General features: G+C 50.7%; 1 protein-coding gene across 1 annotated transcript in view; it reads right to left on the minus strand.

The window, feature by feature from the left end:
- Window positions 1-225: 225 nt before the first annotated feature.
- The window catches only part of EPAS1 (endothelial PAS domain protein 1), a gene marked incomplete at its 5' end in the record, with an annotated part of 86,297 nt that continues 59,578 nt past the window's right edge, over window positions 226-26,944 (minus strand). The window contains 12 exons of the mRNA XM_079720711.1: window positions 226-469; window positions 2,230-2,403; window positions 2,643-2,760; window positions 2,944-3,070; window positions 3,986-4,470; window positions 5,909-6,019; window positions 6,572-6,774; window positions 7,857-8,071; window positions 8,722-8,869; window positions 15,168-15,274; window positions 25,016-25,221; window positions 25,325-25,443. Coding sequence (XP_079576837.1) covers window positions 318-469; window positions 2,230-2,403; window positions 2,643-2,760; window positions 2,944-3,070; window positions 3,986-4,470; window positions 5,909-6,019; window positions 6,572-6,774; window positions 7,857-8,071; window positions 8,722-8,869; window positions 15,168-15,274; window positions 25,016-25,221; window positions 25,325-25,443 — 2,165 coding nt within the window. The 3' untranslated portion in view covers window positions 226-317. The remainder of the gene's footprint in view (window positions 470-2,229; window positions 2,404-2,642; window positions 2,761-2,943; window positions 3,071-3,985; window positions 4,471-5,908; window positions 6,020-6,571; window positions 6,775-7,856; window positions 8,072-8,721; window positions 8,870-15,167; window positions 15,275-25,015; window positions 25,222-25,324; window positions 25,444-26,944) is intronic.

Here is a 26,944-nt window from a genome sequence, read left to right on the forward strand (position 1 = left end):
GAGAGACCCGTGAATAATATAAATTAGAAGTAACTGAAGTTGGGGAAAGAACAATCTTATAAAATTTAAGAACATTTCCATTGACAGAGCAAAACATAGCAGGTAAAACAATTGTATTTTAAAAATATGAATAATAAAGTGAGCATCTTCAGAAAAAGGCCACTCACTACTTGGTGACCTGGGCAAGTTTGCCAGGTAAGTATATCTTGTAAAAAGTGTGTTGGTGTTAGAAATATCTAGTTGCAAAAAAACAGACGGAGACCGTGAAGCTGGTGGGACGGCATGGGAAGGGGTGCCTGTCAGTGGGTGGCCCTGGCTCAGGTGGCCTGGTCCAGGGCTCTGAGGAGGTCCCCTCCTTGGAGGAGCGTGGAGCTTCCTGGGACAGGAACGTTCACCTCACAGTCATATCTGGTCAATTCCGGCAGCAGGTAGGGCTCAAACGAGGGTCCGAGCAGCCGGCTTGTCATGCCTGAAAGAAGAGTTAGTGCCCTTATTTTCAAAACCCTAAATCAAACATTTGGAAAAGGGTCTATTCCATAAGAGCCCAGCATGGATGAGACGTGTCGGGAGAGCAAGGGGCATTTCCAGTTTTCGTGACTCGGCGGCAGCCCTCATTTCACTTTCTTCAATGTTGTCTGTCTTTCCCTAGTGACCCAGCCCATGCAGAGAGCAGGGACCCAGCAGAAAGCATGTCGTCTCCATCCCATCAGGTGAGAGGGGCTGAGACCCAAGCAACGGAGTGTGTGCAGTGCAGACAGAGCAGGGAATGTTGAGGGGACAGGGAGGTTGGATGGAAGGAGCGCCCACGAGGGCTTCCTGGCCTGGGAGGTGGAGGCGTGAGCCAGCGCCTGGGTAAGGCTCGGGGTTGCCAACTGACCCGTGCCCACTGTGCACTGGCAGCCGGAAGGCTGAACGGAGAGAGGGGGAGCTCTGAACCAGCTGGTGCCTGCACGCACTTGCACACACACATTTACATGCACATACACAAAATGTACACACATGCATATCTACATGTGTGCACACACACACACACGGGTCCTTCAAAGGCCTGACTTCCAGTTTCAGGATCCCCACCCTTGGCAGCCCCTCTTTCTCTCCTGCTGAGAAGGAAGAGAAGGGGAGACTCCCAGCACCCGAAACGCCACTTCCTGGGAAGAGCAGGCCCGGGTTCTGGAGGCGGCCCTGGAAGCCCTTCATCGGCCCCAGTGACGCGAGGTGCCTGCCCTCCCTTCCCCTGGCGTAGCCGTAGCACCTCATCCCTGGCCCCCCTCCCAGCCCCCCATGCCTGCCTCCCGCACTCAACCTTGCTCCCTCCTGGACGGGGCGGGTCTCACACCTCTGCAGCACCACAGTAGCAACGGATACTTGCTCACCAGCCCTTTCTAATCCCCCCTTCTTTGACTCACCCTAAGAAACGACAAGAATATTATTTTCCCCTGAAAAGGATGAGTTTCCACTCAAGGAAACTCCTGGGTGCACAGCAAGGATGATAACGCTGGCTCCAACTTAACGCAAACGTATCCACGAACTCTACACTTGGCATGCAGGCCTCTCATTTAAATGTGTGGCTTGCTCCGTCCTTACTCCAGCTGGTAACGAGCAGAATTTTTAGCCCAGGCCTGTCTTGTGACTCTAAAGCTCTGAAGCACTGAGCAGCAGTTTGTCCCAAACCATATAGCTGAGGAAATTTCTCTTTTTTAGGGCAGGGGTCCAGCATGTTTCACCCGAACTACAAGTTATGTTCATGTTTAAATAGCAACCTTTCCGTGACATCTACATTTCACAAGATGGTAACAGACTAAGGTGGCCAGTCCTCCCAGAAGGCAAGGTCCAGTAGGGTGACTCTTCCCAGACCAGCCTGGCCCCCCTCCCAGCAGCACGTCCTCAGCTCAGCTCCTGCCTGAGCTCAGAGCGATGCCCCCGGCAGGCGGTAATGTGAAGAACTGAGCAAAAGGCAGATAGGCTCGGGGGCTCTTAAGGTGGAAGAGCCCCGGGTGTCACCTGGTGAGTGGAGGGTTCCTTCTCGAGCCCTGTGGACACGTGGCCTTCCAGCCCCTGCTGCAGTACTTGGGGGGAAAAGAGGGCTCACCCTTCTCAAGGCAGCTGCCTGTCATGAGCAAGTTCATCCTGGTGCTGAGCTGAGACCCGCTGCCTTGTCCGTCCCCTGGCCCACACCCTCCCAAACCCAGCAGGCCCTGGCACAGTGCCCCCATTCCTGAGCACACCCACCTGACACCTTGTGAGCCGCTGGTAGGCTGTAGTCCTGATACTGGGGGGTGTAACAATGCGGGGGGAACCCACTCTTGACAGGCTCCCCGGGGCTCACGGCAGATGGCAGCTGTGGCGGTGTTAAGTGTCTCAGGGGCTGGCTCCCGCCCCTCATGGGATTTCGGACGAACTCATCTGAAAGGCCAATGTCAGACAGTGAGGGGAGAGACCATGACACCCACAACGTCCCTCTTCCTTCACGCAAGGAGCCCAGAGATTTCTGACGGCGTCACCCAGGCCAGAGTGGGAAGGGGGGGTGGAGACACCCCCCTGTCCTAGCAAGGCTCGGAGGGGCAGGCGGGGAGGGAGTGGGGAGCCAGGGTGCACTCCGAGCCCCTCCACCGGCAGACGCCTTCCCCCAGGCCTGTGCTCACCACTGGGGATGTTTGCGCTCGGCAGCTTGTCCGGCATCGGAGGGCAGTTCCCACCGCCCCTGAGACTCTTCATCCTTTTCCACATCAAATGTGAAGTGCTGCTGCCTGGTGGATCCCCCTGGGCGTGGAAGTGCAGAGGTTGAGGGGAGAGGCCAGAGACCCAGGTCCTCAAACTGCGTCAGGGTGAGGTGGGCAGCGCTCCCTCTGCCCAGTCAGCCGGCCCGGGAGGGCCCTCCGCACCAGCCTGGATCTCTGTGCTCAGCCCCCACTCCCAGCCGGCCTCCCCAAGGGCAGCGCTCACCCCACTCATGTCTTGGAAGGCTTGCTCCTCGTATTCTAGCTGTCGCTTCAGCTTCAGCTTGTTGGAGAGGGCGACCATGGCCGGGCTCATCACGTCTGGGCCCTGAGGCCCGAAGCCCTTTGCAGACCTGCCAAGCCCAAGAGATGGGCGTGAGGGAGTCTGGAGCCCCACACACCCAGGGCCCTCCCAGAACGAACACTCATGGCGTGGCGGCTCCAAGACCCCAAGGGCAGAGTCCTGGAGGCGGGGTGGTGGGCCTGAGGCCCAGGCTCTCCTTCCTTCCGCAGTGCCCTCTACCTGGTGAGATGCTGAGGGTTCAGGGCACCTGCACCTCCCTCCACACGTGCCGGCCCATACCCGGGCAGCCTCCAGTCCTGGTTTGCAGCCGCCCAGCTCTGTGACAGCAGTCTTTGGGAGGGCTGCTGCTGCCCCGTCGCGCCTGGACTGCCCCCCACCGAGAACCAGGGAGGGGGCTCTGTAGAAGGTAAGGGCCCCGAGGAAGCCTAAGCAATGGGCCCTGGGAGCTTGAGGTGAGCTCCCAGTGGGTGGAAGGGACTTGGGGGGGGAGACGGGGAGGAGCTGGGGAAAGGCAGGATGGGGAGGGTGTGCTGGACCCCGGCAGGGGAAAGGCATGGGCAACCAGGCTTCCACGGCTGAGCCAAGGAACCACCCCTCTGTGTTGTGTGTGTGGGTATTGTGCGGCTCAGCTCACAAGCTCTGCATAAAACGAGATGCTCTGAGGGGTGGTCCGGAGAGCCACTGGTGCTCAGGGCCCTGGACGAGGTCCTTCTCTCCCTGGCCGCAGGCCCCTCGTGGTGTCCTCCAGCCCTGATAAAACGTGTCCCACTCGAGGCCTCACATACCTAGGGGCGAGTCCCCTAAAGCCCAAGCTCTCAAAGTTCTGAGAAGGGCTGAGTGGAGTATCAGACCCCTGTGGAGTGGGAATTGGTGATGGGGCGGGGGTGCCTTTCGGGGCACCTGTCTGTCCCCTCCCTGTACAGCACAGCCTTTGCTGAAGCAGCTAAGGGTCTCTGCCACTTACCTCTTCTTGAACATGGAGAGATGGGGTGCAGTGATGGGGGGCCCCAAGGGTGAGGCCCTCAAGGACTCCACGTGCTGATCTTCGCCGGGCCACTTCGTGCGCCCCAAGTGTAATGGCGGATCAGGGGGCCACTGTGTGTTGGATCTGCCCCCCATGGAGGAGAGAGGGGTGCAGGTCTGGCCACAGCACGGTGGTAGGGACACCTTGCTCCCACCGTCGGAGAAGATGAAGGACACAGGCCGCTGCTCGGGCTCTATCTTCTTGCTTTCCAGCTGATACTTGTCCAGGAGGAAGGGGCTGTGAGAGGCCATCGGGGCCAGTGGCTGGAAGATGTTCGACATGGTACTGAAGGAGTGCTGGGGGGTGGACTGGGGTGTCTCTGGCAAGAGGCTCTCCTCGGGGCAGATGGGACTGAGCTGGAAGTCCTCCCCGTCCATGGGGATGTAGGGTGCCAGGGTCTCCAGGTCCAGCTCATTGAAGTCCGTCTGAGGAGACACAGACCACAGGCAAAGCAGCTCAGCAGCTGGCGCTGCCTCAGGGATACTGTTCCATCTTAGCCCCTCGTCCTCCCCACCCCACCCCTGCCAGAGGCCTTCCTCCTGCATGGCCTGACCGTGCTGAGGCCTTCAGGGCCCAGGAGAAGAAAACTCAGATGTGTCCGTTGAGTCTGCACTGTCTCCCGGCAGGTGCCAGCAGCTTCCCGTGCATTTTCTCCCTTGGTCAGCCTGTGCCACCAATCCCCGGTCATTTGAGTCTCCACTCAGGCATCCTTCCACACACTCCCTGGTGCCACCATCCCCATCCAGCCCAAAATGCTCTCCTGTCTCCCAGTCCAAACCCCGCCTTCACTCCCACACGCTGGGCAGGCACCACCTCTTCCACGAAGCCATCCCTGCCCACTCCGGTGAGCACGATGGCTCCCAGGGGGCCACGGGCAGCTTTGTCTTCATCACCTCACTTGCCCAGGGTGTATTGGTGGAATGCTCATAGGGCAACCATGGCCCAGTGCTACCTGTGGGACCGTCATTCTGATCAACAAGGACTCAGACATGGACCCGCAGGTTCCCACTACCATGATGGGCACCGTAGGGAATTCTCACAAGCAGACCCAGAAAAATAAATGTTTCAGCCCTCACTGGGAGGATGCAGCTGATTACAACCGCCTGAAATGGTTAAAGAGCAGAAGCAGACAGTGATAACCAAATACTAAGTAATAAATCCTATAGGAGTTCAGAGAAGAAAGTGCAGGGTAGAAATAGGGAAAGTTTTGCAAACTGAGGAGGCAAGGTAGAAATCTGGATGAGTAACCCAGACTAAGACAAATGGGGATGAATGATTTTCCTTTGGGTTTTGTGACCCACATACCCGTCCACCCACACCCTAGCCTGTTTACACAGGTTTTACAAGACGTTTGGCCTTTTGTAATAAGTTTCTGAAAAGTTACGTGTAAATAAAAATTTGTCATTCAGATGTCATTTTAAAATGCATTTAAAATAAGGTATTTCAAAGAATCCTAAAATGGAAATGTTTGTAAGGGGAATAATTGTTCCCTATGCTTACAAAAGTCGTATACATCTGGGTATGCTTTTTAAATGCAGGGATCCTTAAAGAAAGGTTCAGTTGTAGTTTTCATTTTCATAAGCATTAAGAAATATCCAAGTTAGTAGGACATGATATATCGAGAGTTAAAAGTAGAAGAGCTGGCTTTGACACGGGTAGAGCAGAGGGCAGAAGTGCGAGAAGCAGACGACCACAGGCTCCGTTGCCCTGCACCCTCACCCAGTTAAGGGACTGTGGCCTTGGCCAAGCATTCCCACTAGTCTTTGCAACAAAGGGCTGAGGCTGCAAGAAGAGACTTCAGCCTTCACCACCAGCAGCTGGTAGGCCTGGCCCGCCACTCCAATCTTCCCCACGGCCACCTACCTGGGTGCTGCACTGGTCTTTCGCCTCTGTATCCATGGCAAAGAGCTTTTCGATTGCTTCAATCTTCAGATCATCCTCCAGAGATGGATAATAGTCTCCAGGGCTGCTGGGCTGGGGGCCAGGAAGGAAGGTGACCAAGTCAAGGCTACGGCACTGGTTTCCCCAGAAGTCCAAGGTAGAAGGAGAAATACGTTTCTGGACCCACAGATTCAACTCTATTCCACGGAATAAGAATTTGTAAAGAAGCCACGCCCCTAGGAGCTGTGTGTACCTCTCTGAGTTCAGTCTCCTCGTCATAAAATGAGGCTGTCTTGAACAGCAAACAGGATAGAGGCATGGCTGGCCAGGCTCTGCAAACTGTGTGGCTCTGTGCCCCCAGCAGGATGGTTACTGCCCCGCATGGGGACTGAGCTCGGGGCTCACAGCTGTGTGCCACTCGGCCCGTCTTCAAGGACCTTATCACATAGATGGGGGGATGGGTACTGAGAGCAAGCGCACAGCTCTAACGCGTGGCAAGTAAGTATCACAGCCCCCCTAGGGGGCTCCAGTATAACTGAGTAGGAGGAGGGCAGGACTTGGGTCTGGCCTGTCCACTCAGCCATCTGGCAGCAGCCAGAGGAGGAGCCCACCCTCTCCATGGCCTCAACCCCAGGGGGCGCTCACCGTGGAGCAGCTACTGCTGCTTCTGCTGCTGCTGGCGGCACTGGGGGTGGTGCTCCCAGCGGCGGCTGCCTGGGGCACGGTGAAGGCAGGCAGGCTCCCGGCCTCAGTGTGGGCGCCGTGGCTCCTGGGCTCTCCGGCCCACTGCTGGCCTGGCGGCAGGATGGCCTTGCCATAGGCTGAGGACTCCTCAAAGTTCTGGCTCCCTATGGAGACAAGGGCCTGGCTTGGTTCGCACCCCCAACTGCTGGGCTCACCCCAGGGCAGAGGAAGCATGAAGGATGCACAAGTGATCCTAAACGTGCCTGCGGCGTGCCTGGGGCTCGGCCCCCCGTGTGCTGAGGCTTCGCTGGGACAAAGGGGCCTTCAACTGGGGTTCAACGTGCAGACTCCCTTTAATGGGAACACCCTCCTGGAGCCTTTAATTTTCAGAGACTAAATGTATTAGGAGCCACTCTTCCCTGAAGGGCAATCCAGAACGTAGAGGAGGAGGTTATGAAAACTGGGCAATTTGCCTCATTACTGCCACGAAACTGGGAAGCTGCGTGACTCCTTGTCCCAGGGCTGCTCTCTGTGATTCTCTGAGATCACTGTTCCCCGGTGGCCTCTCACAACACACCTTACGGGGCTGAGCCAGTCCAGAGCAAGCACAGGGAGGTGTAGCTGTTCCTTGAGCGGCCACAGCAAGGCTGGGGGGGTGACTGTGGGTTGCAGCATGGGGAAGAAGGGGCTTCCCGCCTTCAGAGCACGGGGCAAGAGCCACCGACTCCGCTGGGGCCACCAGGGCTCGCATCCCCTTGGGACAGGCAAACGTTTAAAGAAGTGCATTCGAGGGCTTACTCCCGGGCCTGAATCTTTTCTCCATCCACGTTTCTGGAAGGATTTCTCCCAACATTATTTCAACCTAGCAGGCCTCTGCCTAAGCAAGCAATCTGTCCTTCAAGGCTCAGGTGGAGATCTGCCCACCCTGTGGAAAGAGGCCCGTGGCCTCGGAGCAGATCCCTCGCTGCCCCACTCTCTCGTCTCAGGCTCCCCCCTCCCCACGGTGGAGAATCTACCAAAACGTCCTCCCCTCCACCCCGCTCAGCGCTTTACCAGGTCAGAAAGAGGACGGTCTTATGCTGCGGGGAGTGCACATGCCCAGCATAGGGTCTGGCCACCAACGGATGATCAGCAAGACTTGGGGAAGGCACGTGGCAGCTCTGCTTAAGGAAAAGTTGTGGCCAGGGAGGCCTCCCCCCACCCCAGGAGGGTTCGACAGGCCCTGGCTCAGCTAAGAAGCACCCACCGAAATCCAGAGAAATGATGGCATCTCCTGCGGTGGGTGCGAGCTGGGCCAGCTCCTCGGGCTCTTCCTTCAGCTTGGTGAACAGGAAGTTGCTCTTCTCAGACACAGCCACCTTGCCACTGTTGTCAAAGATGCTATTCATGGTCATCAGGTGCGGCTTGAACGGGGACTCCGTCTGGTCCATGGAGAACACCACGTCGTTCTTCTCTATCTCACTGGTGGGACAAGAGCGAGCTTCAGACCGTCCACACTTGCCAGCAAAACCCTTTTACTCTCCAGACACGTGGAAGTCCTGATAGCTAAGCCTCTCAGACAAAAACACGGGTATGGACAGTGGGTTGGCATTCCGTAAAGAACCGTGCACTGGAAGTTTGGAGTCGTGGAGCTAGCGACGCGGAGGGCACCCGCTGAGTATCTATCTGTCTTGGATGCTGTGTTAATAGTGTACGTGGGCTGCGTGGTATGCATGAGACTTGAAGGCTTTTGCTTTTGTTGCACCCCAGCAATGACTTTCTCTAGCTTTCTTCCCAGGTGCTACCGAGCAGAGGTGTTACATCTTCTCCCAAAAAGTAACCGTGGTTCTCTTCCCTTGGTTCCCATTCAGAAAGCACTTAAGTGACGACTGTGTTCTAGCTGCCTCCCCACGTGGGTCAGAGGCATGACAGATGACAGACAAAGGGGGAAGGGGCAGAAAAAGCCTGTAAAGGGGAAATCCCAGCGTTCCACCGTCCCCAGGACGCCCACTGCAAAAGAGCTCGCCGATGTGGTGCCGGGTTCTGAAAGGCTTGGCATTCCTGGGCTGTGTCCTCAGTCTCGGGAGCACCCTGCACCCCAGCCTGTGCCCCCCCGGCCCTCACAGGCTCACCTCAGGACGTAGTTCACACACATGATGCACTGGGGCTGCAGGTTGCGAGGGTTGTAGATGACCGTCCCCTGAGTCTCCAGCCACACGTAGCCCCCGTGCTTCGCAAGCATCCGGTACTGGCCACTCACCACCTGACCCTTGGTGCACACTAGGGGAGGAGAAATGGGGCCTGAGGTCAGGAGGTGGGGGAGGGAGACCCCATGGGGAGGGCAGCGTGCAGGGGAAAGATGGGGGAGAATGAGCTGGATGGGAGCTTAGAGCATCTCGCCCAACTCTTCCTGTTAAACATGAGGAAAGTAACCAGAGAGGTTAACTGACTTCCCTAGGCTGGCTGTGAGGGAGTGGCCACCGCCAAGCCCTTGACAAGCTGGCTCACCCCTGGCTCAGCTGGGAGCAGAAACCAAGAGCAGCACCTGCCCTTCCTCCCCCCCCCCCAAGGTCAACGAGAGGAAGCCTCTCCACGGGGTGCCCTCTGGATCCAAATGGGCACGCAGGGAACGGGCGAGCCTCCTCTGCCTCACACTACAGGCGGCAGGGTGCTTCCAAGCAGCGTGGAGAACGCCTGTCCTCGGGCAGCCACTGGTAGCAGGCCCACCATCGGTACTCTGCTTGTGAATAAAAGCAGTTTAAAGAAACCCCCAGATATCCTTGATTGTTCCAGGTCATCCGTCAGACCTGCCGCCTTTGGGGCCACAGCAAGTTTGTGACCCACAGCAAAGGCAGCAGCAAGCCCCCCGCCAGCCTCTACACACAGCCTCGTCCAAGCCCTGGTAAGTCCTCCCAGCTGCCCAGCTAGGCTGCCTGCGTATGACTTCTTTCCTCTTCCAGAATGCTCTAAATGTTCATTTAACATTTGTTTTACTCTATAAAAACATCGGGGAAAGGGCCCTGCATCCCAGATTGTCCTCTTCCCCAGTCCAGAATGCTCTACCTGCTCCCATTAAAAAAAGAATCAAGTCCCTTTAAATGAAAGTTTACTAATGTTAGGATTTCTGATAGCTTTCTGAACTGCCCATTTACTTTCTTTCTTGGGAATTCATTCTTCTGAATCCCAGTCTCAGAAACCCCCAAATCACAGAAGCATGCTGGCAGGATGAGGAAATCTTGGTTTCGGTTTTCCTCATCTGCAAAATGGGGTATTGATAATAATAACAGTAATGATAATAATTATTAGTCCCCAGTGTCCCAGAGCCGTTTGTACTGAGGACCAAGTCTGCCTGGTTTATCAGGTACAAAAATGTGGCTGACGTCACTGACAAATGCTGTCTTAGGAAAAGCCCCTCTGCTCCAAAGTGACTAACACGTACAGGGCCCAGGCCCTGTCACGTCTACAGGACACGTCTGTAGGTAATGTCACAAGGGGCCCTGTGGGAGAACATGCAGACTCTCTGTAAACATCACAAACCTCCCTACTTTTCCGTGTAGGCTCAGGAATCACTCCCCATTCACCACACTGTGTGGTTGAGGAATGCAGCTCAGTTCGTACTAACCATGCTTGTAATCCTTCACATTTATGTTTTTCTTGGCACATTTCCTCCTGTTCAGAAATTAACAAGCACCTCCAAGCTACAGGAAGCACTGTAACCATACTACACATAACTTACATGTGTATCGTGCTTTGCAGGGTTCAAAACCATCTCGTAAGATAAATTCATTTCTGCAAAGGAATTGGAACAGTGCCTGGCACACAAAGCATCCACAGGATTAGCGTTAGCCTCACCTCGTTCACTGTACAGTGACACCACGAGGTATCTATTATTATTCCTGTTTTCCATCTGAAGAAACAGGCTTAGCGTGATTTGCTGAAAGGCCCCCTCAGTGGAAACAGTCCACAGGCTTATAGTCCAAATTAAAGGGTCCTAAGTCTTTTTGGCTTTGTTTGCATTTAAAAAAAGTCAACTTTGGTGAGGTTTAATTTACCTTCAGTAAAAAATGCACCCATTTTAAGCACAGATCAATGAGTTTTGCCGACTGTACAGACCCTTGTAACAGTCACCACAATCAAAGGTATAGAACTTTCCATCATCCAACCTCCCAAATTTCTTATACCTCTTGACAGTCAATCCCCATTGCCACCCCTGGTCCCAGGCAGCCACTGATCTGTTTTCCGTCACTATACATAGAAATGATCTTCTCTCCATTCACACGTAAGTGGGATCATACCAGAGCTCTTTCGTGTCTGCCTTCTTTTCACCCAGCATGTTTCCCAGAGCCCTCATGTTGTAGTATTCCTGGTTTGCTTTTCATTGCTAAGTAATATTCCGCTGCATGGAGATACCATAACTAATTTATCCATTCACCTGTCAATGGATGTTTGCATTGTTTTCAGTTTGGGGTTATAATGAATAAAGGTGCTATAAACATTTGTGTACAAATCTTTGTATGGACATACAGTGTGAGTGCAGCTAGGGGTGCAATGGCTGGGTCATAGGGTAAGTACATGTTTCCTTTATAAGATACGGCCAAGTTATTTTCCAAAGTGGTCATATCATCATTGTCTAATCTTTTTAATAAAATCCTGTGCTGTAGGGAAGACAGACACCATCTTTTTTTAACATGAGGGAACTAAGGCCAGAGGGATTGTGACCTGCTTTACCTCACACAGGACAACAGTCTGGGTTACTCGACAGCCTGTGGCCCGCAGTACAGGGCCCTCCTACTACACGCCCCCGGGCGACACTTCACTGGGAAGACTGAATTGGTGGTTGCTGCTGTCCTGAACCATCAATGGACCCTTTGGCCAAAGAAATAACTCTGTCCTCCCTCATCTCCCTTTATCTACCCCACTGAGGCTCCCATGCCCGAGAGACATGATTCTTGCACAATTTCAAGTGCCTGGAGTTAACTTATTCATTAACTTATTAACTTATTCTTAATGCAGACAAGATTCAGGGATCTTATTCTTTTTGATTAAACAGTGCAGTGAGCAAAGGTTTTTAACTGCATTTCTAGCGATTGCAGGCGAGGGCCTGCTCTGTCAGTAGAATATAATTACGCCAGCTTTCTAATCATCTGCTCATTAATGCCAGCCTGGGTGAGGGGCCTGCTACTTGGTAGATAGGCTTTTTATGGCCTTTAATCTTGTTTTCCTAAGAGCACATAATGTCCTCACACAACAAAGAGAAACCAACCCCCCTTCCCCCAAACCCTTACCTTCTGAGGGTAACAATGTATAAATTACTAACCCATTTGGAAATGATGGCTTTCAATTATTTAAATTTGGTTTGAGGTCTGAGCTTCCCCAGTAATTTCAACGGTAAACCTTCACAGGCTAAGACACACATACGTGCATAAATTCGGGATGCTGGTGTGTAAACCTGGATGAGCCTCAAGCCTGGGCCTCCAATTATTCCACAGTATGAGTGTGGGTCTGTGGTGCAACTTTATCTGCATAAACCCAACAAGAAAGACAGAGGGAGAGAGGGGGAGAGGGAGAGAGAGGGAGAGAGTGAGAGTGAGTGTGAGAGTGAGTGTTGAGAGTGAGAGAGAGAGAGAGAGAGAGGGAGGGAGGAGGGAGAGGGAGAGGGAGAGGGAGAGGGAGGGAGGGAGAGAGGGGGGAGGGGGGAGAGGGGGAGAGAAGGGGAGAGAGGGAGAGAGTGAGTGTGAGAGTGAGAGTGAGAGAGAGAGGGAGGGAGGGAGGGAGGGAGGGAGGGAGAGGGGGGAGGGAGGGGGGAGGGGGGAGAGAAGGGGAGAGAGGGAGAGAGTGAGAGTGAGTGTGAGAGTGAGTGTTGAGAGTGAGAGAGAGAGAGAGAGAGGGAGGGAGGAGGGAGAGGGAGAGGGAGGGAGGGAGAGAGGGGGGAGGGGGGAGGGGGGAGAGGGGGAGAGAGGGAGAGAGTGAGTGTGAGAGTGAGAGTGAGAGAGAGAGGGAGGGAGGGAGGGAGGGAGAGGGAGGGAGGGAGAGGGGGGAGGGGGGAGAGAAGGGGAGAGAGGGAGAGAGTGAGAGTGAGTGTGAGGGGGGAGAGGGAGAGGGGGGAGAGAGAGGGAGGGAGAGGGAGGGAGGGGGAGGGAGGGAGGGAGGGAGAGAGAGATTGAGATTGAGAAGGACTGAGAGAGAAAAAAAGAGAGGGAAAGAGAAACAGAAATAGATGCCTCTGTTTAGCTGGCATTAACCCAATTTCCACCCCATGAAGATCTCCCTTTGCTGGATTCAGGCTGGCTGAGTAGAGGCCTCTGAGCTCAGAGCTGCTTTACTTGGCTCCATCAGGGGAAGAAGGGAACCTGTGATTTCCATTTGGGTTGTGAATTACCTTTAAGTGTGCCTAATGCTTAAAACCACAGATTCAATAAATCTGCACCATATTTCCCCTGGATGCAGCAGAAAACTAATATGACAATTTTTTACCCCAGCTCTGTTTTAAGGATCAAAGATTTTCTAAGAGAAGGAAAAAAAATCATTTTCATAGGCCTAGTGAGAAGCCATCATTTTTGTTCTCTTTGACAACAGTTTCCTCTACTTTCCCACCCCAGAAGGTAAAGTACAATACTGTCCTGCAAGAATTTCCAGAAACTTTTGCTATTGTCCTCTACTCTGACTCACCCTTGGCTGACAAGGAAGGCTAGGCTTTTCCCCAGTTTTACATCTAAAGGAGGGAAGCCCCAGAAAGCCAGGCACTGGGAATCAGTGGGTAAGCTGGGCCAGAGCCAGGTCCCTGAGTCCCAGTACCAGGATGACTTTGGGAGCTGAAACCACCATGGGCCAGAAAAGCATGGGGAGTCCCAGAGCGGAGGCTGGAGCCACGTCCTGCAGTTTCAAAGCTGGGGCAGGCTAGAGCTGGGCCACATCCACGGGCACACAAAAGTACCTCCACCTCCCTCCCGCATCCCTGGGTCTCTGAATGGGGAAGCTGGATTGTTTGTTTTTTTTGCTGGAGAACACAATGAGAAACTTCTTTGAGATATCATTAGGGGCCCTGTTGCACTGTTGGATCAAACCCAAAAGCCATGAGGACGAAGCAAAGAAACCAATTAGAAAGAGAAGACCTCATTCCTTAAGAGAATATTAACTGTGCTTCTATACAGCTTATGGCCTGCTGATCTGAACTTCAGGTGTCCTAACCTTGGGATAGATGGATGGACGGATTTAGGAACAACAGACAAATAACTGCACTTCCATTTTCTTCATTGCCATTCCAAGGCCACAGCTAATCCTTGGAGTCCAAGACCAAAAGGGCCACTGGGAATCTTCTCAGACTTATCCATTTGAAATCCTTCTGTAATCCTCTCAGCACCCTGATCTGCACTGGGGGCACTTATTTTGAAGCATTCTTTCCCAAATATGTTTTTTTTTGCCCTTGGGTGTGTCATTCATTTAGTGCCTGTACTGTACCAAACACTATGCTAGATACTGAGGCGGAAGGTATGAACCACCATGATCCCACGGAGCCCAAAGCCCTCCTTCTTCCGCAGAAATGAGATCCCTTAGGGCAGGGATCAATCCTATCAATTTCTTTTTCCCCCAGTAGGCCAGGTATAGGCTTATAAACCCATAGTCCTTGCATGCTGATGGGCTGTATGGATTCAAGAAAATTGTCTTGGATCACCTGCAAATGGGAAGCCTTAATTGGGAACACAGTCAACTGAAATGCACTAGAACTGCCCTGTCCAGTATGGTAGCCACTAGCCAAGTGTGGCTACTTTAATTAAAACTAAATTTAAAAAATTCAGTTCCTCAGTTGCACTAGACATATTTAATATACAGCATAGGTCACCTATGGACTATGCAGATGAAGAACATTTCCATTGTAGAAAGTTCTATTGGACAGCCCTGTTCTAGAATCCTTTCATAATTCAGGTTTTCTTTCAAGCTGCAAGGCACAATTTCCACATGCCATTACTGGGTTGCCTGGACAGCTTTCCCCAGCTGTGTTCTCTTGATTCAGCAAGCAAGCTCTTGGAAAACCAAGGCTCGCCTCAACACGTCTATTAGGTTGGTATCGTGCAACCTCTACCTCTGTTTAGACCAATGCTCTCCCATCCTTCAAGGTCCAACTCAAGTGCCCTGTCTTCTCTTTTCCTGAACTCTCCCAGCCCTCTTCTTTGAATGGATGTACATGTTTCTATAGCGCATAACCCAAGTTGATTACATGCTGTCTTGTATTACACTCTACGGGGCTGTTGCATAGGTTAAGCAGACTGTGAACTGCATAAGTGTGCTCAGTGAGGTGGTAAGTAGGGACTGAGATTCAGCCCACCTTCCACTCTCCAGGCTGTATGCCTTGGTGTGTTTGTGTGTCCCCTACCAAAAGTGCCCTTTTCCTAATTTGCATGAGCATGTCACACAGGATGGTGGCAGCCTTGGTTCTCTAACCATCCTGAGGGCATGAGTCTTGTCTGCCACACGAGATGATGGCTCTGTGAAGGAAGCAACTGGATCTTCTCCTTTCTCACCAGTCACACCCCACTCAAGGCCAGATTCCACAGACATATAGGGCATTCCTGGAACTTACAGTTCTGGTGACTTTTGGTCATGTTCTCTGAGTCCAGTGCATGGTAGAACTCGTAGGCTGAGCGGCCAAGCAGCTCTTCAGGGTGGTAACCAACCAGTTCTGTGATTCTAAATTTTTTTTTAAAAAGCAAGGGGGAAGAGAAAGACCATATGAATATGAGCAGGGGCTCAAGGACCTATATGTAGAAGGTAATTCAAATGCACACATTCAATGAAACACACTCCCAACATCCCGGTCGTACCATTCATCCAAGCAAACAACAACAACAACAACAAACATGGTGGTCAACCTGCAACTGTGGGTCTACCGAACCTCCACTCTTCCTGCCCTTCCTGGATTGTGTCTGGGAGGAAGGAAAAGCACCTGTTCAGGGGCTCCCTACCTCCCATCCCCAAACAGACACATGTGCCTTGCTCCAGTGACCACTGGAAGGGGCTCTCATTGCCCCCTACCCACAGTTTTTGCAGACAAGGGAGCAGAGATGCAGAGAGGGTAGACAGTTTGCTTGATATCTACACAAGTGTCCGGGGACAGAGCAAGAACAAAAATGGGAACATCCTGACTATTCCAGCTTATTCTAGCAGAGGGCGATATAAATGAAAAGTGAAAATTATGTGGTCCCAAGTTGGGAAAAGCACGGAGGTGGCCTCTGCATGTGTGTTAGCCAAGGATTGAGGAGGGACCCAGGCAGGTAGAGCCCTGTCTGCGCTTAAACCTTCTCCCCTCAGGTCGTGCCTGGTGACCTCAGATACCTCCTAGACGTCAGGTTTGCCTTCATGGGTTCTACTTGCTCTTTCTATCTCAAGGAAAGGAGGGAGGGCAGGAGGTGCCAAGAGGAACAGATACAAAATCATAGTCCTAGAAATGTGCCTCTTCGTTACACTCTGATAAATAGGCAGCTTCCATGTAGGGTGTCTGCCTTAGATAGGAAGTGGGCAGAGAAAAGGCAAATGTGGAGAACCGTGAAGAATCAACTCTCTGAGGACCCTCTGCTCTGTGCTGGAATCATTAAAATAAACAAAGCCCTGCCCAAGAACCACAAGATTAACTGCTTTCCCACATCATACCTAAACATTATTTCTCATCATCTTTGTTCTCTCACATTTTTTCTAACCGGCTCACTGTCTTGTTTACTTAGCCTATCACGAGCGAGAAGTGATGCTATATCCTCACCATTACAAGCTCTATTTTGGAATACATGACTCCGGGGGCACAGCCCTGTCACCTGTCCACGCTGGAGAGGAACAGTGTGGAGAGGAAAGCAGAAGCCGTGGCTCCTTGGTCTCCTGTCTCTACTCTTCTCTCCCGCTCCATACGGGTTTTGCACAGGTCAGACGAAATCATCCTAAAATATTATTTCCATTCTGTCACCCCTCTACGTAAGCATCCCCAGCTTACCTAGGACCAACCACATCCAGAGTAAATAAACTCCACCTAACTTCTAAGCCCCCAGGGTCTTGTCTCCATCTTCCAAGCAGTCTGATTTGCAGCTGATCGGCAGCGTGGCGGGTCCCCCCTCCCCGGTAGACCCCTCTCCTCGCAGTTCCCCCCTCTGGCAAACCCACGCTTGCCGCAGAGCCTTGAGGCCTTCTCTCCTCCGAGCCCTGATGATGACAGGGCCAGCTCGAGGTCTCGCCTTGGCCCTGGAGCTTTCTCCAGGTTCCCCTTCTCATCGAGTCCTAACAGGCAAACACAATGTCACAAGGAGTTATGTATGCTTCTCTCCACATCCTAGGCTGCCAAGTCCCGAGCTCAGGGACCACATTCTCCTTTGGCCTCTGCTACAACGGGTGCTCAGTAAATTCTAGAGTAGCCGACCAGTGGATGGATAGTCTTTGGGGGCCTAAGGTACAATCAGAGCCCTGTCTAGCCCAGCACTGCTAAGGAACCTGGGCACTAATGGTCCACTTTTCTTCCTAGAGCATGGTCACCTGTCTCAGTGCATGGTGATGCACACACACAGCCTTCAGCACAGCCCTCATGATGTTCAATCCATCCTTTCTCCATTCCATAAGGTGTGTCTGGTGTTGAAGTGGGCAGAGAAGAGGCAAATTCTCTGCCTAGGTGAGACTTGGGGGTTAAAGCCTTTGTCAAACAACGGGCAACACAACAGAGCTGAGAAGCTTAGGTCTCAGTTGACTTAGCCCAGCGGAGGTTTCTCCAGTGAGATTCCAGCAGCTCACCTGCACCAGCCAGTTGGTCTCAGACCAGGAGGATCTGTCCCCTCACTTGGCCCCGAGCAGAGAGGTCTCTGAACTCATCAGCAACAGACATGTTCCTCGGCAGCCTACCTCCAGGGCTGTCATTCATGGCACCTTAGCCAAGGTGGAGATTCAGGGAGAACAAGGAGACGGCCGCACAGTGCTGGCCCGTCCTTTCCTATGCCCACGTAGCTTTTCTGATGGGTCCCATGCCTTTCAGCCTTAGCCTGGGAATCAGAATTGCACCGGTGGGCTGTGCTGACAACGGGCTGGCCATTTACAGGCTCACCAATGTGCCAGGTAAACTACTTCTGTTCCTGAACTAGGTCTAGAGTTTCCTAGAGACCCTCAAAAATGAGGCTGTTCTGGGAAAGATCTGACTCTACTCCATGAAGAGATTATACTTTCTTTCAAGATTAGAATCTTTTAAAATGCTCAAAGTAAATGTTTATTATAATCAGCCTCAAATAAAATATTTCTTAATCTAATTAATGTACCATCCATTCAGAGGCACACAATGGGCATGTTTTGGAAGTGGACAAACAAACCTCGATTTCAGAATTGCCAGCTCTCTTCCCAGTAGCAGCCTTCATTTATCTTGTCAACTAAAATAAATATTTAACGTCTCCTCCTTCATGCCTTTAAACAGACGACTATAAAAACTGGGAAATACACATACCCCAAACACAATTGAAGAACATTCGACTGGTCAGACTTCACAAAACCAGGAAACCCCAACTCAAAGCTAATGGTCGTTGCCCTCAATCTGCAGGCATGCCGACGCCAGCGGGGAGGCTAACGAACCCGGTTTGTTTATAGGGTTGGCCTCCACGGCACACAAGGGCCCTCCCTGCTCATTTCCCTCTGTCCCAGGGAAGCCTCGGGAGCTGGGCTGTGATAACACCATTTCATCTGCTCTCTTCACCAGGGGCAGGGGAACTATTTTTTTCTTTCTTTCTTTCATTCTAATTAAGGGGCCCTGACTCTCTGGAGAAAAAAATAAAATCAGTTTGGAGTCACCCATAAATTTCAAAAGTCAACTCAGTAGTGCTGTTCTCTTTGTAAAGGGGAAGAAAATATAAAAGGACTTAATTCAGTAGACTTCAGAAATGAGAAGCACAGAGGTCCCTGTTTAATAATAAAGTAGGAAAAGAACCAGCTCAAGGATGAGGTGAGGAGAGAAATGTAGACGTTGATAGGCAGCCCCAGGAGGCCGAGGCAGAAGGAAGAAAGAAAAAAAGAAACTAGAGAATGTAGAGGGGAAAACAAGGTGGTTACAATCTGAAGTTACTGTCGCCCCAAGGAAGTATGTGGGTCAGACAGCTGGGCCCTGGATTTCAGAGTCAGGTCTGCCTCACAATGTAAGATGACAGTTACTGCTCGTCCATTGCTCTTTACCCTTAAAAATGTGGCGAGGCCCTTTTCAACATGGACTACCTGTGGCTGAGCTCTAGGAAGAAATGGACTCTCCGGCTGGGCTGCAGTGTCAGTGCCGTGTAGCCTCCTAGGCAGAAGGAATGGAGCGCAGGCCTCAGCCGGCTCCATCACGTGCCCGCCCACGAGGGACGAGGCAGCAAGCTCCCTACTTCACACGCCAAGCCTGGAGTCAGACAAGGTCTGGCTGCAGTTTTTACCCCTGTTCCCTAGGAGTACAGGATTCACTCAGTAAACTAATCGTGGACGGTTAGAGAGCATTTAAACTATTTGAGAGGATAAAAGTTGTAAGTACTTCCTAACCACCTATTTGTTTTCCAAAGAATGCATTTGCTAATAAAACCATCCTTTTATTAAGGTCTGCTTTCTTTCGTTCCTGCCTTCTGGCAATGCCCTCTCCTAGGCAACACTTGACTCACCTCATTTTGGTTTCTGTATGTGTTTTTAGCTTTGAAACTGCATTCCCCCAATAATACCCAAACTATTCACTAACACAGAGTTCAATGACATTTGTTTTAATATATTTCTATCCAGATTTTCTTGGCTTTAAACAACAATACTTTTGCCTTGTGTTTTCCTCCAGTAGTACACGGTTAAGTGAATATCTATACAACCAGCTCCATAGTTAATGGATAATGAATTTCCATCCTATCAGTGTTACGTGTTCCAGGTGGGGTGAATTTATTCATAGTATACATAGGAGGGTAGCCCTGGCTCAATCCTGGACTGACCCTGAGTGCCACCAAATGCCGCAGCTGCCTTTCATTACCTTGAAACCCACAAGCAAGAAGGGGAAATTTGCCTTGAATTGTGGCAGGAGAGAAGCAGATCATGCAGAGGAATAGTTTTTGAATTGTGAGGTATGTAATATTACACTTCGAAATAAATTCCAAAGAGGATTTGTAAAGCTGCCTCTTCCAAGGAGTATTTCAAGCAGGATTAGACAGGATGATATACAAGCATTTCTCATAAATATGTTCAAACTTTCTTAGGGCTGATTTCAGAACATCGTCGTTTGGAGAAGATACAGATGCACAAGGAGAGCATTTAAAGTTTCTTCTAACTCAAGGATTTAAAGAAATATACTATACCATCTTACACAAGATAGGTAAAGAAAGACTACTGTGTATGTCTGCAAAAATATTTAGAATACACTAAATATGAAACTAAAAATGACATGTAATATATCAGTCTGAAAGACCACTTTGAATTAAAGATGCCACCTATCCTCTAAAAAAAAGTAAAATAATTTGTTAAATGTATCTCAGTACACAATGAAAGTATATAATCTTTTACTATTAATTTGCCCGAAGTCAGTCTATTTTCTTCTCAGACTTTAATACTGTTGCTTTTCAGGTGTTTTGATGTGTGTGTGTTTTACAACTCATGGCTGTCTATAATTTTATTGACAGCCTCTTCACAGTCCTCAACTATCTCCTCACTTTTATCATCATCACTATTGCCAACTTCTTCGTATAAAAAGAATTCATCACAGATTTGATCCACAGAATTTGAAATGCAGGCATCTTATCAAACTGTAACTCCTGATATTATTACATCCTACGCTGCCTTAACCCAATGACAAAACAGGGTTGCCCTCAAATTCTTTATCTGTAAAAATTACAGGACCCTCTTTGTTAATTTAAAATTTTTACTGTTATGGTAACTTTTCCCCCAGTGATACTTCTCTCATCCACATAATTTGCTTTTATAATTTATTTCTAACATACAGGAAGACTCATAAAACACACAAAATCACAGTGGGATTATATGCATTATAGATTTGCCCCACTCTCCTTGATGGCTTGGCTTCTTTCAGTTATTCTCTTTGTCCACTAGATGGCGCCTCCATGTGAATTTAAGAACCACCCCATTTTATTTTTTTTAATTTTAACTTTAATTTATTTTTTGGCTGCACTGGGTCTTCGTTGCTGCGTGCGGGCTTTCTCTAGTTGTGATGAGCGGGGGCTACTCTTTGCTGTGGTGCGCGGGCTTCTCATTGTGGTGGCTTCTCTTGTTGTGGAGCATGGGCTCTAGGCGCACAGGCTTCAGTAGTTGCAGCATGCGGGCTCAGTAGTTGCAGCACACGGGCCCTAGAGCGTGCGGACTTCAGTAGTTGCGGCGCATGGGCTCAGTAGTTGCGGTGCACAGACTCAGTAGTTGTGGCTCGCGGGCTCTAGAACATAGGCTCAGTAGTTGTGGCACATGGGCTTGGTTTCTCTGCAGCATGTGGGATCTTCCTAGACCAGGGATTGAACCTGTGTCCCCTGCATTGGTAGGCTGATTCTTAACCACTGTGCCACCAGGGAAGTCCCAGAACCACCCCCGTTTTAAAGTTAAACTACTTGAGAACAATTTTTGTCTTCCTTTTGGGTGAATGGTTCATTAAGTTGCTCATGTCTCTAACTCCAAACTCTTGGAGATCAGGAATCATCTCTTTTCTTCTTTGATATAATTAGTCTCTGGCACTGGGTTAGATATACAGCAGATGCTCAATAAATAACAGTTCATTAATTGGCTGCTCATTTTAGGAGACAGAGTATAACACCTCTATTTGAATCGTAAATGGAGACGAGATCATCCATTACACTGATAATCAGGATATTCTTCTTTAAACCTGCTACTCAACTTTACTCCCCCTATCTAGAGCAATTGACTGTATATACACATAAGTGTGACTGACATATAAATTGTTACAGAATTCACTTCTAACAATATTTGCTGTTTCAGATCATTAATACAGGACTTGACATGGTCCTCTCACCCTTTGTTAAGAGGAGCAGGATGAATGCATTTTGAATCATCTGCATTCCTTTATTCAACTTCAGATGTTTCAGAATAAGTTGTTTCAGGTTCAGTTGATTTTGGAAACCTGAGACTTAAACACAAGATTAGAGTACTCTTTTCTATTTTATTTGTCTCTCCCCCCTTTCCTCTGTTCTCCCCTGTCTTTTTCTCCATGATCCTTCTCTTTTTTTGTTTGTTTATGTCTATGGTCTCAATACATCTAAGAAAAAGTACCAAACAGCCTCAAAAGTGATTTTGTGGGTTCTACTTGCCGTACATTTTCATCAGATTCTTCCTAACTTTCCCATTGGGAAAAATCCCCTTTATGGGAAATCGCAGCCCCTCATGTGTGCCAGATGTCATTAAATCTAGTGAATTCCCTGATTAAAATGGAATGCCCCCCACCCCACCCCGCTATGATATATAAGTGTTGGTTTTTGAAGCATTGATCTTGGAAGAGGTATATATGTGTGTGTGTGTGTGTGTGTGTGTGTGTGTGTGTGTGTGTGTGTGTGTGAGAGAGAGAGAGAGAGAGAGAGAGAATGAATATGTGTATATCCTTCCCCATCCCAGTACAAAAAGTGTAAACAAAACCAAAAAATCCTAGTCTTCATCAAGGCAATTGAGAAATAACACATAGGTATTAAGGACTTAAAATAGTCACTTTATAAACTGTCTAAGCCATGTCTGTGCCCTTGTTAACTAATCTGCTAATCCGTTAAACACAACTTCTGTGTGGCACAGCATCCTGTGTCTTTAGATGCCTCTGCATCCATCTTTCCAGCACCTCTGAATTCAGAGTTTGGGCCATGTAATTAGGTTCTTGAAAGGCAAGATTCTGCTGAAAGTGCACTGTGTCTAGCAAACCTTATAAGCAATATCACCCTCCACACTCCGAGTCACAAAGCCCTAAATCACAGGTTCCGTCAAGCCAGGATCAACTCTGTCTACCAGCCCTGAACCAAACCAAGAAGTCAGTGCAGGGCCCCTCCCCTTTCTGGGAAGAGGGCCTCCTCCACTCTTAGGCACCCAATTGCTCATGTTATTGTCCCCTCTTCCTTTTACTCAAAGGTTAGATGCTTTCAAGAAACGACCTGAAATTCATTCAAAACAAGATAATGAATGAGGGATAACTTCAAGTTACCCTTTCCAGAGGATTTTTTTTCCCTTCACATTAACAAGGGTCAAAGTCTTAAGTTTAAAAAAAAAAAATCCTTCTTTTCTGTTATCTAGGGATGAGGAGTTATTTTCTAGGACAGGAGGGTGTTCCCAGTGCTTCTGGGGTCACATTAGGGCTGTGCTTCACACGCAGCTTTCACTGTCAGCACTGCTCCAGCCGCTCTAAGGCTAAGGCATGCGGAGCACCGCACCGCCCCACCCCACCTCGAAGCTGGAGACACGCGGGCTACGCGGCAGGATTTCTCTTGTCTCAGAAGATTACGGAGATGGGTGCACATTACAAAACTGTATCTTCTGCCCAGGATGGTTCTTGGAATACAAAGACTACCTCTGAGAAACAACGTTACACACAGCATGGATTTCTCAGGTGCCTGCCTTTGGAATAATCTCTCTAATTATCCTTGTATCACAATAATGACAATATGAACAGCCATGATAAATGCTGACTGTATCAAAGTTTCAGGACACAAGTCTTCACATGTGACATTTTCTCCCTATGAGGTTAGAGCGCTTCTTTCTACATCTGGAACTACGCACTACCTCCAAGAGCCTTGAATCCAGCACTCTGGGGACAGGAGTGACTCAAGGACACTTTTACAAAAGTTCTTAAACCTGGAGTGGCACCAGCCAACACCAGGTCAGTCTAGAATCAGGGGAGAGAAACTCAGCTGAGCCTGGAAAGTAGGGCCGCACCCATGAAGAAATCCAGACACCCATGGGACATGCAGCAGAAGACAGAAAGGTGGGCAGGCCTGGGGGCCGCTGAGCAGGAGCTCTCTCCTGGGGTCTTTGGCTTCCTGCTGGCTGGGAAGGTGAGGCAGTTTCCTGCTAGTGGTCTCTCCTTCTTCCAGGCTCCCAGCCTCTACATGCCTCCAGAAGTAGTCTTGGCCCCTTGAGGTTAGTGGGGAGACTAGCTTTGGGGGAGGGCAAAAACAGGGAGCAAGACATCAGCAGGAACAAAAAGCCTCCCATCAGTTACGGGGTTTGTGGTTTTCAAAGCGCTTCCATAGCCATCATCTCATCGTACACTGATCCTGTGAAACAGGTGCAGACAGTATTCTCATCTGCATTATAGAGAAGGGGAAGCTGAGCTCTCAGGGTTTCTGGAGAAACCCTAGAAGGGGAGAGGGGAGAGGTTGGAGCAGCAAAGAGCTGCCACAAAAACTGTGACTCTGGACAAACGTGGTAACGCTGGACACTGCTGAAATCTGGGGTCAGGTGGTGAGATCCCTGAAGGCCACCTCTGGTCATGCACTAGTCAGCAGACTGCAGTGGCGGCTCCTCGAGCCAGGCCTGCCCGGCCCAGCCCCTGCTCCTGGCCTGTCCTTCCCTCTCTGATGGCAGCCACTGCCCACGGCATCTATCCTTCCCTGTCTTCCTCCTTCCACCTCCCGATCCGCCCATGTTCCCAATGCCCAGGCACAGAGGGGAGGGCAGAGGACAGGCAGCAGGGAGTCAGAGCTATCCCTCCCGCCCCTTCCACAACAACCCAAGCCTCTTCCCCATCTGTTTCGAGCCTCTCCTCAAGCTGAAACTAGAGTGACATGGATTACATGTGCAGTCTTAGGTGCTCTTTCAACTACTCTAATGAAGCAATTTAGGTGAGGACCACAGCTAACACCGAACGCTTCCTATTGGATTGGAACTTAGGCCATCTCACTGAATCAAGGCTCTTAACCACCACTACGTTCTCTCATAAGAGAATCTCCAGTTAGGCCTGGCTTTGGGGGTTAGGGTCTGGCTTAGTTCCCTTCCTTGAAAAGCCTTCCCAAGTAGACTGGACAGCGGCTGGAATGGAGGTGACACAGGAGGAGCAAAGGCCGAGGAAAGAGCTCATTCATTGAAAAGAACACACAGGGGCCACGTGGCCGTAGGGCAGCTTCCAGGCCAGAAACCAAAGCTCCCAGCTGGCCTCTGAATTGGGGGTGCTAATGGAGATCTCTAGACCCTCATCTCCTGGGGAGGGAGAGTGGCCTGGAGATTTCCTAGGAGGCTGACACGTATGTGGAGGAATGTGTACACACTACCGCGACCCACCATGACAGCAGCTGCACCCCAGATCAGCTCTGCTGTGACAACAGGGGACAGCCCAATATGGTATGAGGAACCCCTTGGTGGCACTGATGGGATGAAACAGTGACCTGCACCCAGCAATACAACATTAATGCCACAGACCCACACCCCGACCACAGGCACGCACACACACACACACACACACACACGCACGCGCACCCCACCGGGCCCCACCTGTCGTCACAGTAGGTGAACTTCATGTCCATGCTGTGGCGGCTTAGGAAGGTCTTGCTGTCCAGGGGGATGTCCATGTGGGACGGGTGCTGGATGGGCTCACACATGATGATGAGGCAGGACAGCAGCGGCTCCTTGCAGCCGCAGAGACTGCTGTGAGGGGGGCAGTTGTTGTAGACCTTCACCTGGCCCGTGCAGTGCAGGACCTGGAGACCAGCCGCGGAGGGTCAGACGTGGAGCCGAGAGCCAGGGGCGGGGTTGGGGGTGGGGGGGCGCACTCGGTACTCCAACCCAGGCCTGACGTCCTACCTTCCAGGTGGCTGACTTGAGGTTGACGGTGCGGCCTCTGTTGGTGACTGTGCACTTCATCCTCATGAAGAAGTCCCGCTCTGTGGACATGTCTTTGCTTTTCTTCCCAAAACCAGAACCTGGATAGAGAAGGGTAGGGGAGCCAGCTGAAGTTTCGTGTTTGTATTCAGAGGGGGGGCAGTTTTTCAGGGCAACACGTGCGTGTGTGTGTGTTCCCTGAGGAGCGGCTCTCTGAGCACGTGCAGCCTGCCCTGAATGCTCCGTGCCACCCTGGCTGTGGGCCAAGGCTCGCTCATCTCCAGCCTGTCTCCCACTGCTGAAGGGTCGAGGCTGTTCCAGTGTGTTATCTCCCACTGCACCTCGCACTCCAGAGCGGCCAGGCGATGAGTGACCATCGGCCGTGATCTCAGCAAACCTCTCCTGGGGCGGGTCCAGGTTCCAGAGATGGAATTCCAAGGGACAGTCTGGGCGAGACCACAATTACTCCAAGGGGATAAGCCTCTCGGGTTGGAAATGTCCCTTAGACACCCCTGTCTTTTTTTCATTCCTGTCCCTCCAGTGCCCTAGTTTCAACCTGCAATGGCTGCATTCAGGATGCTGTACCATTTGCTTTCTCCCTAAGGTGACACAGGTCAAGGCTCAAGAGAGACTGCTGGTCCAAATCTCCTGTGGGGAGCAAGTTCACCTTGAGGATTAACTCAACACAGATCATATCCTTTCCCAGCCAGAATTAAATAAATCACCAAGACAAACAAGATTGCTTCCTTTCTTAGAGTCTCCAAATAGCCTGCCATTCAGAACCTCTCCCACTTTTTGTTTAAAAAAGAAAAAAAAAGTGATGAATGCAGTAACTGCCAGCTGAGCCCCCCTGTCCATGTCTAAATTCTGCCATCCTGGACCTTCCAAGGGACACTCCTGCCCCCTGCCCAGCATCTCAGAACAGACTAGAGCCTTGTTTCAAATAATCACACCCCTCCCTCTGGCATGGCCACCAGCTTCTGCACCTGAACCCCCAGGGGGCTGTGACTTATTTGGGTGACACAGCCCCAAATCACTGTGTGTTGAATGAATTGTGGCACCTTTGAATTTATCTTCAACAACCCTAGGAGAGCCTACTAAGTAACAGACCAGATGGTGAATCTTTTTTTTTTTTTTAAAGAGAGAATATTCCTCCATCATGATTAAAAAACCATCTCTCCCATAATCAATTATGTTTCTTCCTACAATTCTAATTCCCACAAGTGGGGTTTGCACATCATGAGACATTCCTGTATCTTGGGGCCTGGTCACAGCACCAGCACCAGCTCAGGTGCTGAGAAGTGGGCTGGAAGGACTCATTTGTGGCTGTGACATGGGTTAGGGCCATGGCCTCCTGACCTGTTAACTTCTGAGTCTTCCCCATCCTGCCATTTGGTTAATATTTCTAAACACAGCTCCAAACAGATTACTCCACCTCTGCCCAAAAACTTCCACCAGCTCCCCTCTGTCTACAAGGAAGAGGACCGAGGCCCAATTCCTGGCCTTCAAAGCCTTCCACACCAGCCTTGCAGCCTTATCTTTCTCTGGGCGCTCGCACTAACCCTGTGCTTACAGATCATTCAGGTCGGCACCTTCAAAGGC

Source organism: Hyperoodon ampullatus (genome assembly GCF_949752795.1).
Source record: "Hyperoodon ampullatus genome assembly, chromosome: 15".
In the NCBI taxonomy this organism is placed as follows: domain Eukaryota; kingdom Metazoa; phylum Chordata; class Mammalia; order Artiodactyla; family Ziphiidae; genus Hyperoodon; species Hyperoodon ampullatus.